The sequence below is a fragment of the Clytia hemisphaerica genome, unplaced genomic scaffold, assembly GCF_902728285.1.
Source record: "Clytia hemisphaerica strain Z4C2 unplaced genomic scaffold, Clytia hemisphaerica genome assembly, whole genome shotgun sequence".
Classification (NCBI taxonomy): domain Eukaryota; kingdom Metazoa; phylum Cnidaria; class Hydrozoa; order Leptothecata; family Clytiidae; genus Clytia; species Clytia hemisphaerica.
This window is the reverse complement of record NW_027103582.1, coordinates 533,504-544,373: the sequence shown is the minus strand read 5'-3', so window position 1 is coordinate 544,373 and position 10,870 is coordinate 533,504. Positions and strand designations below refer to the sequence as shown.

The window sequence follows — 10,870 nt, the reverse complement described above, 5'->3', positions numbered from 1 at the left end:
AAATGACTTTTCATGTATTGATTGGCTCTACATATGATACCTCTAACTTTGAACACCTCCAGAATGTTGAAAAAAGCATTTTATGAGATAAGTTTCGATTGTAATTTTCATGGAACTTTTTAAGCGACAGATTTGACTTGGCGTCAGTTTTGTTTGGTTGATAAATCTTTAGCTTCACCATGACCGTGGGATGATTTTCAATAAACTTTTGTTGTTATACACAGTCACTCTTACACATGATGACTCCAGCCATGATTGGTACCAGACAGTCAGAATGTTGGAAAAAAAAATTTTACGAGAAATTGTTGATAGAAATTATATTGACTTATTTTTACAATTTTGGTGGTGTGGGTTTTGTTGGTTGATAATGTTTACACCGCGGGATCCTGTTACGGTATATTGATTGTTGTTTGTTGGAATACACCGTTTAACAGTCTCGCCATCTCCACCGTAGAGGCGGTAGGTAAAAATGCTCACTTTAGTACTGTGGCTGGAAGGTTAGAGAAATGTAAACATTGCCATTTTTTTTCCTTCCTTTAAAGAGAATGTTTTAGATGTTTGAACATGATATTAATGACAATTTTATGTATCTCTCCTGAAAATTTCACAAAAATTCATCAAGAGGAAAAGAAGTTATGATTAAAAGGAGTTCTTTACCTACCATTTCTCTGCTGGGTTTTCTTATGAGAACTGGATGTTTACCTACCATTTTTTACGGGGGAGAGTGAAGTTTCTTGTGGTTGCCAAAATCAAAACAATAGAAAATTGTTCATACAAGTGTGCAAGCAACACCTGTTAAACGGTGTATTGATTACCAAAAAAAAGAGAACCTTTTTTTGATAAATACTTTATTTTTTCATGACATCTTTCTCTAGTCTTGTCTTGTAAACCAATGCAGTGTCTGTTTTCAAATCTTGAATTCTCTATACCTACTGAATTTTTAAAATATGCATGGCTGTATCATTGTTATGCTGGAGTACATAATTATTCAATATGGCTGCCTCTTTAAAAAAAGGTCTACTGTTTACAAGCTATTTAAATGCTTTAAAACTTTGAGCCACATTTTTTCTTTGTTGCTATTAAAGATAGATTTTTACTTTGTCGTAATGTAAATTTATTGTAAAGTTTTAGTTTTTGAGTTTAGTTCATCTGCAGTAGTATTTTTTCAGTAATCCTTAAATCTTGTGAATAAGGTAACATTTAACCAGACTTATTGCCCTCATTATATTCAAATTTATATTTTTTTTAGGACTGATAAGTACATATTTTTAAACACCAAATCAAAGCAAACAACATGCCAGTTCTTTCTGGACAAATATATGTATACTTTATTATGTGTGCTTTTTTATATATGTCAATAATGACCTTCATTTTTAAGGAAATATTTAGTCGCAATTTTGCGATTCTTGTTTTTTTAAGAAACACACTTTTAAGAAACATGAGGCTCAGAATGCCTAAAAACTAAGAAACATCTAAGAAACATGCTGAGGCTGAGAATGAGAAAATAACATTTTTTGATTCGATTTTTTATAAGAACCTTCCAATCAAGACTAATTATGTCAAAAAGTTTAGAAACATGTAAGAAACATTTAAGGCTCAAAAGGCCGATTTCTTCAGAAACATCGAGGCTGCTTGGTAAAACTAGTTTCTTAAAAAAAAAAAGACGTGTATGATTTTTTTCAATCAATCAATAAATAATTAAATCAATCAATTATTCCTGATTATTTTTTATGCTTTAATTTTTAAAGCATTAAAAGCTTTATAAGTGCATGACATGACCTTTCTGTGGGGGCATTTAGTGAAAGCTATGACTAGTTTAAATCTTGAGGTGTCCGTGTTAAGACTTGGTTTTGTTGGTTCCCAGTCACCTCAGTCCACTTCGAGGTAAATTTCATTATCTCTGTGTTGAACTAGCTAGATTACCTATATTCTGCTATAGATCACCTATATTCAATTATATTCATGAGCTTATAAATTAAATCGGCGTCATGCGTCAACCAACTGAAATGAGGGAGGTTAAATTTTAAAAATGAACAACAAGAAACTTCTGTTATTAACAAAATTTATATCAAGGTATATGACTAGCCGTATTGTATAAGGTGTAACAGACGGGTGTTCACCAATTTTGGCAAGCTCTTTGCAATCTTTCAAAGAATGATTCAAAACTAAAATAGAAATACAAAAGAAAAATAACTAACTTGAACAAAAACAAAAGTGTGAAATTGACACGCCTACTTGTGGAAAATCTAAGTTCTAGCGATAATGTATAGTATATACAAAAGAAAACTCATGTTGAAAGAAAATTGAATGCCTGAGTTTAAGTATAAGTGAAAATCTAAGCTGAAAATGTAAGTTGAAAATGTAAGTTGAAGTATAAATTGAAAGTATAAGTTGAAAGAAAATGTAAAAATATATAAGTTCTATTTACCAGCATGCCAGGAAATTGATATTGTGATGGTCCTGAACACAAAAGAGCTTGAGCTTGAAGTTGAACAAAGTTTGATTGATTAGAAGTGCTATCAACCTAGCTTAAGAGCTAACTAACTTGAATGATGTAGCCATCTTGAATTGATTTGAAAATTGAGTTTGAGAGATGTTAACTCCTCAAAAGCTAGTTGACAACTGATGACAAAAAACAAAGTGCTGGTTTTGTATCAAAAAGCAAAGTGGACAAAAATTATAAAAAACTAAGTTGATATGTAATAAATTATGAATAAATAAATTATTTTTTGTGTATAAATTATATAAATTATTTTAAAATTGAATTGTGTGTAAAATGCAGAACAAACCAAAGGACAAAGACCAGAACAAAGTGGACATGCAAGAAAACTTACAAAATGTGTCTAGACCCTTAGGAAAGCTCTGTCCACATGTGGCAAAAACAGAAAGACACTGAAAAACACAGAAAACTCAAATATGTATATTTTTTGTAAATTTTGAATAAGAATAAGGTAAAAGCATTTCAACCAGACCAAAACATAATAAATGAAATTTTGCATTTCATGAATTTCTTTAGTTTACACTGCCCGGCCGGCATATGCAAAATTTCAATTGCTCAAGTTATCAATATCACTTATAATCAATTCATGAAATAAAGGCAATTCATCCACAGGGTGTATCATAACCAAGCCACGTACTGCACGAAAGGTGGTACGATTGACATTTTCGGTGTGGTTACGATATTCGACTTGGCACCTTCGAATACGATCATCCTTGCTTGTTTCGACGCTTTTGATCTTTCCATATTGATATGTGTTGCATAACTGGCTTTCCTGCTTTAGGAAAAGTACAATATCACCAACTTTCAAATTAAATGTGTTATCAAACCATTTTGGCTGATGCATAAGCTTTGGCAGATGAACGGTTAGCCATACTTCAAACCAGGCATTGAATAGCTCCTCATTTTGTTTGAGAAACTTGTCGGGTTTTGAGGTGATATTGACAGGAAATGATGGACTCCTGTTATTGTTACGACCTAACAGAAGTCGGTTTGGAGTTAAGATGTCGGAGACTTCAAACTCTGAATGTCCATAGAGGGCCAGTGGTGCGTCGTTGATGGTGTTTGACAGCTGGCTGGCGACGGTTTTCCCATTGAAGCACGGAGAAACGATACTTGTCAAAGTTGATGTTGAGTGATTTCTTGATTTCCTGGATTTTCCGCTCCGCTCCACCTTGCCATGCATGTGATGACCGGATACAGGACAGGTTTGAAAATCGACAAGAACATCTTGAAAACAGGCGGTTTTGGATATCCCGAAAGGAAAGTTTAAGCGTTCCGCATCCCTTGACTAGTTGACTTCCTTCGTCAGGTAGTAGGTACTTGGGATATCCAACTTCGCTGGCAAATCGTGTAAATGATAAGATGAATGCTGGCGTACTATAATCATCCATGATCTTGATCTTTGTAGCGGATGTTGTTGTGCAGCAAAAGATTACCATCCATATTTTGATTGTGGTACGTTTGTGGAAGTTTGAGTATGAAGTAAATGGTCCACACAAATCCACTTGTGTTGAATAGAATGGAGGGGCGATGTTCAAATTGTGGTCTGATATCGGTCCCATTTCCACATTGATTGTTTTCTTTGCGATGTATCTGCATCTTTCACAGCGTCTTCGGACGAGCTTGACAAGATCACGACCATCAATGATATAGGATATTTGAAGGACATAACGGAGAGAACAGTTTCAACTCCAGCATGTTTGGCAACTGGATGGTTCCAATGGACATGATCGACAATGCTGTAGGCAATCGGTGAGTGTCTGTCGACCAGTGGGACGAAGAATGATGATGCGGTGAGGTCAAGCATTATGTTGGTGAGCTTTCCAGTTGCTGTCACATTGTTTGTAGGTAGAATTCTGCCAGTGTAATGTAAGATTCCATCCTTCATTGTTGAGATTCGTTCATACTTCTTTTTCAATGAGAACGATTGTACTTCCTCTGTTGCTTTAGTGAAGAAGTATTGAAAAGTTGATTTTTCACATGGTTGAAGAGCGATACGTGACAATCTTTTCTTGCGACATGCAAAGTTTGATACAAATTGAAATATCGCGCTCATGATTGCCAATGATTTTGTCCAACCATACTTCATTGGGTTCACAAGGTACTCTGAGAAGTCGAACCGTTGATTTATGGATGAAAAGTGGATGGATGGAGGTATAGTGATTGGATCAACAATTGGGAGAATCTGTTCTTTCTTTGCAGCTTTGAGTTCTTCATTTGTGAGTTTGACTTGATCGACAGATTTCACGGGGAAGGTATCCTCAGGATCATGCATCCAATCAAACCCGTTGAACCAAGTTGAATTTGATGATACATCAGAAATGGTTGTACCTCTCCTAGTTCCAATGTCTGCGATCATATTTTCGGTCGAGACAAAACTTCCATGATGCTAGTTCAGTGAATCGGTGGACTTCAGTAACACGACTGCGGACCCATGGCTTTAGTTGCTTCTCAACACCATTGATCCAGAACAAGGCAATTTGGCTGTCTGTCAGTTTCAAGCTTGATTTGAGGTTTGATCCAAAGGCTCTTCTAACGACTTCTCCAGTGTGTGCGTTGAGAGTTGCTGCAAAGAGTTCACCTCTTGGTTGAGTAGTTCCATCTGGGATGAGTCTTGAGCGTGCGAAAACAAGTTGGCATGAAAACTTCCCACACTTTCTCTTGAAACGAGCGTAGATTGCAACACATGCGATGTTTTTAGAAGCGTCTGCTGTATCGATTGAGTTGATCTCTAAATTGATGGCATCCTTCTGGTACGATTGCACGTCTGTATTTTATTTGGGAGATTTCTTCCATCATTTTGAAATGTGAGTCCCATATTTGTCGAAGATTGTCTGGGATACGATCGTCCCATCCAATGCCAAGATCAACAAGGTGATGTAGATCAAGCTTCATTGCGGCTGTCAGTGGTGTGATTTTCCCAGATATGTCATAGAGTTCAGCTACTTTTGAGACACATTGTCTGCGAGTGAGGTTAAGTGGTACATCATTGATTTTGACAGGTTTCTTGCCTCTGACTTTCTTGGCAAAGTTTTAGCTCGCTGACATCTAATGACACAACATCTTCTTCCGGATACCACTTCATTCCAGCGACACCAATGCTTTCACCATCTGATGTCAGGTCTGGCTTTGGTTTTTGGTGGGAGAATGTTATTCCTTTGAGTGAGAAACCTCCACGATTGACCACGATCTCAAGTTCATCAGCACGTTGAGTGGCAAGCTCCATTGACTTCTCACCGGATAGACAGTCGTCAACATAGATATCCTTCATGACGATTTTAGCAACTTCTGGGTAGTCTTCAGAGGACAGTCGTCCGGTTTCCCTCAGGGCTCGCTCTGATTGATTACCTGATGACTTCACACCATAGATCAATGTCTTTATGACTTTCTCTTTTGGGATTTTGGTTTTTGTCAAGTTGTTCCTCCCAGATATATCGTTGTAGGCACCAATGATGTTCACGAAGACGAACTGAATTATACATCTTCCTAATGTCAGTGTGGAAGGCTGTATGATGTAGCGACCATCGTATAAGAATTTCAACTAGTCGGTTCATGTTGTTGGTTCCCTTCGCAAGGATGTCGTTCAGACTGTATCCTGAATCAGTGGGTTGCGATGCATCAAAAACGATTCTGCAGGGCGTGGATAGAGAGTTTGGCTTCCACACAGCTCTCCAGGGGATGAAGTTGACTACTTTGGTGTTGGATAGCATCTGTTGTTGTTGTGGTGTTAAGTTCTCCACGTAATCAACGTAGCCCATTGATTGTAACTTGGCTTCTGATGTGATGACATCCTTCTTGTCTGATGGTTCCTTGTCCAACTTCCTCAGTTGTTGGAAGTATACCTTCAGTGCCTTGTGTTTGTTGTTGACAAGTTTTGTCTCAGGGTTGTGGAGTAGTGGCAGGCTTGCGTGTGAGATACGATTCTTTAACTCAACTGAAACAGATTGATTGATTAAGTGTTGCTCCACTTCTTCTTTCAGGCTGATGGATTCGATTGATTCGCTTATCTTGCACTCTTTACAGTCTCTGCAGTGAACACATCGATATGTGATTTGACTTCCGGCATTCTCAGCTTCTTCAAAGACTTTGCTGTTTCTGGTGACGAGTGCTGTTGGGTGTTTGGTCGTCAAACTCCAGCATGAGGTTTTGTTGGTGATCCTTTTCAACTTTGACGTGAATTAGGATCAACTTCTGGAAGAGTAGTCAGTTGATGGCTTGATAGTTTACGATGAGTTGCAAGGAATGTATTCATTTGGTTGACTGCAATGTGATGCTGGTTGATGATGTTGAAGGCACGATGAGGGCCTCCTACAACGCCACGGCTGCCATCGCTGTTATTGAACAAGGATTGGAATATTGTCAAGCCGGTTGTCAGTTGGAACACTTCCTTTGGATGATATCGATGATACTTGATACCTAGCATGATATCTACTTCCCCACCAACGGATGATGGGAGTGATGGTAGGTCATCTGGGTTGCCTCCAGTCTTCTGAAATGCTGAGATGATATCCTCCTCCACTTGTTTGAGCTCATACGTGGGGAAGGTTGACGTGATCTTTGGAAGACAAAGTCCTTTTAATTGTGCATCATAACCGTTGTGTAGTGGGATGTTGACTTTGTAGGATCCAGAACTGTAGGTTTGAACGTTACCAACACCTCCAATTGGGATGTCACCACTATACTCTACCTTGGCTCTCTCACCAAGACGTTTGACAGCATTCTCCGAAATGACCATGTCACTACAGCCAGAATCGAAGAATATGGTAAATAGCTGGCCATCAACAATAACTGTTTGTAGGATGTAGATTGCATCATTGTCGTCGTCATTGTCAGTACTGTCAACATCTGATGGTTGTGTAGTCTTACGTCTTGAGTTGTAGGACTGAGTGTCGATATGAAATACCAGTTTGATGTCTTTGGAGAATTGTTGAAGTCTCGTTTGTCGTAGGATGCATCTTTCTTTGAAGTTCTGAAGGACTTGGTGGCATTCAGGCGTTGAGGCATGGTCTTGGCAGACGAGAACATGCTTCTTGACGTCGAAGTTGTCGTGAGATGGGTGTGGACAGGTGAACTCGCGTTGACACCGTCCCTCCTGGTGTTTTCCTTTTGATTGTTGAGCGCCTGGAAACAGACACTGTGTGCAGTAACCCTTTTGGCGTAGGGTGTTGAATCGTTGGGATGGCTTCATTTGGACGAATTCTGGACATGAGAAATATTGTAATAACTTTGAGTTATTGGGTCCATTTGTCTGGATGTGTCCTGTTGCACCACAGATGAAACACTTTGTTTGGATGATCGGATTTTTGTAGTCTGTATGGTGTGAACTTCTACCACCTCCTGATGGTCCTTGTTTGCCATTCCCTGGTGTTTGTTTACCAGTATCGCTTGTTGGTTGAGAACAGTGTAACAGTTTGAGTTGTTGGATTGAGAGCTCTGTTTCGAGGAATTTGATAAACTCCTCCCATACATCTGGCTGATTGAGTGTTTTTCCTTCAAGAAAGGAAAACCATTTGGTTTGACGTGCATCATCCATCAACTGATAGATGTCTTCAAGTGTTTTCCCATAAAAGAGAAAATTTTCAATTTGATGTTTTCGAGACAAGTTCATTGCATCACGCATAAAGTTAAGCATGCTACTGATTGTTTCAATTTGCTTCTCAGGATCACGATTACGCCATAGGCGGGTTGCCTTGTTTAATGTAGAAAGTTTCTTTGATAGAAGAAGTTTCGGATCACCATATGACGACTTTAGTCTACGCCATATTTCATCAATGTCATCAACTCCTTTAACAAGGGTAAGGGCTGGGCCTTCAAGATAGTTGTTCTTAATCAAATCAGGAAGGTGAGCAGTTGGTGTTGATTTAGCATGCAACTTGTCGAAATCAGTTTTAAATGAATAAAAGTCTGAAGATGAGTCATACCCTTTAAACTTGCTTAGTTTAATGTTCAGTTTGGATGATTGAAATTTTTGTTCTTTGGCAATCTCCTGATGTTTGAGTGTTGCTTCAAGGTTTGTAACATACATGGATTTCGAAACAACTAGTGCATCATATGAAGTAGTGACAGTTTTGATCTCATCATTTGGAAAGTTATGTTGACTTAGAAGGATTTTCTCCATCTGTTTCGAAAGATTGTTCATACTCTGTTGATTAGCAGAAATGTTGCGTTCAGCTAGAATAAGTTCGTCATAATTAAATTCAGCTGGTTTCTTGTCGAAGACTGCCTTGAGCGTTTTGATGGTTCCCTTAACCTCCTTCATTAGGAAGTCAGAGACAAGTTTGTTTTGATGAGCATCTTGTATTGGTTTATCGATAGGGCGTACTGATTGGCGACGACTATGGATGCGCTGGATAATTTCTCTTGTGTTAGTAATTGCATCATTAAAAACTTTAAGGAATGTTTTTTCATATACATCCTCATCTGTGATCACCTTTGAAAGTTCACTGTGGATTATCTTCAATCGATTACGCATTTTCATTAGATTCTGAAGCACATCTTCAAGTTCATTAAATGACATAAATTCAATATCGTAATCCATACCGAAGTCAGCAATGTCACTGCAAAGGACGTTATGTTCAACGGAAAGTTGCTTGATATCGTGATCCATTGTTGATTCAGTTTGTTCTTGGAGTGATAAAGTTTGAATGAGTTTTGAAAGGTTGGCGTCAGTTGAGGATGTGTCACTCTGATCACTCTCATAAAGGCTTTCGTACAAATTGAAAGTAGTTTGAAGTGATGACTTCTCAAGGTTGGTTTCACTATCACTTGATGTAGGGCTTGTTGATACAGTTGGTTGATTGGGTGGTAATCGTTGACCACTATTAGCAAATGATTTGTAATTGATTGGTTTGGTTCGCAGCTTCACGTTTGCTACGGCGCATGAAGATGGTTGGCTGTTTTGAATGTAACAGACGGGTGTTCACCAATTTTGGCAAGCTCTTTGCAATCTTTCAAAGAATGATTCAAAACTAAAATAGAAATACAAAAGAAAAATAACTAACTTGAACAAAAACAAAAGTGTGAAATTGACACGCCTACTTGTGGAAAATCTAAGTTCTAGCGATAATGTATAGTATATACAAAAGAAAACTCATGTTGAAAGAAAATTGAATGCCTGAGTTTAAGTATAAGTGAAAATCTAAGTTGAAAATGTAAGTTGAAGTATAAATTGAAAGTATAAGTTGAAAGAAAAATGTAAAAATATATAAGTTCTATTTACCAGCATGCCAGGAAATTGATATTGTGATGGTCCTGAACACAAAAGAGCTTGAGCTTGAAGTTGAACAAAGTTTGATTGATTAGAAGTGCTATCAACCTAGCTTAAGAGCTAACTAACTTGAATGATGTAGCCATCTTGAATTGATTTGAAAATTGAGTTTGAGAGATGTTAACTCCTCAAAAGCTAGTTGACAACTGATGACAAAAAACAAAGTGCTGGTTTTGTATCAAAAAGCAAAGTGGACAAAAATTATAAAAAACTAAGTTGATATGTAATAAATTATGAATAAATAAATTATTTTTTGTGTATAAATTATATAAATTATTTTAAAATTGAATTGTGTGTAAAATGCAGAACAAACCAAAGGACAAAGACCAGAACAAAGTGGACATGCAAGAAAACTTACAAAATGTGTCTAGACCCTTAGGAAAGCTCTGTCCACATGTGGCAAAAACAGAAAGACACTGAAAAACACAGAAAACTCAAATATGTATATTTTTTGTAAATTTTGAATAAGAATAAGGTAAAAGCATTTCAACCAGACCAAAACATAATAAATGAAATTTTGCATTTCATGAATTTCTTTAGTTTACATAAGGGTTGCGAAGCGATCCAGACTCTACCTCAATTCGCAAGTTGCTAGCAAAAATAAGAGCCACTCTGATAAAACCCTAAAAGAGACAGGGTCTTAAGCCTTATAATACCCCAAACACACCATAAAAAACCACAGCAGCGCAACACCCGCCGCCCCGCGAAACGCTCTTTCTTTGGCGGTCATCGAAAAATTGTTCTATTCGCGTCACCCGCCCGCATCAAATTTTCCGCTGATTTTCCGGTGCGGAGATGCGGAAAAATATCTGGGAAAAGCAATTTGTTCTTTTAAAGTATAGCTTTTTTCTCAATTGCTCTGACGACCATCGAAAAATTGTTTTGCTCGCGTTACCATCCGCCCCAGAGTTACTGGCGTGATTAAAAAAAACCCGGGAATGTTTTTGACTGCCCGTCCGCCCGCATGCATTTTTAACACCCGTTGCGACGCAAACAGAGCATTTTTCGATGACCACCTTTCCTTCTCTTAGTTCTTCTAATGTAAATGGTGCCTTAAAAAATCGAACGATATTCGTTGAACGTTCGAACATTTTTTTATTCTA

General features: G+C 37.7%; 1 protein-coding gene across 1 annotated transcript; it reads right to left on the bottom strand.

Moving 5' to 3' along the window:
• Positions 1-5,844: 5,844 nt before the first annotated feature.
• On the bottom strand, positions 5,845-9,107 carry LOC136801325 (uncharacterized). Its single transcript, XM_067057969.1, has 2 exons — positions 6,728-9,107; positions 5,845-6,608 (listed from the first exon to the last, which is right to left on the bottom strand). The coding sequence occupies exons 1-2, from the start codon at positions 9,105-9,107 to the stop codon at positions 5,845-5,847; spliced, it is 3,144 nt and encodes a 1,047-aa protein (XP_066914070.1).
• Between the last annotated feature and the right edge of the window lie 1,763 nt (positions 9,108-10,870).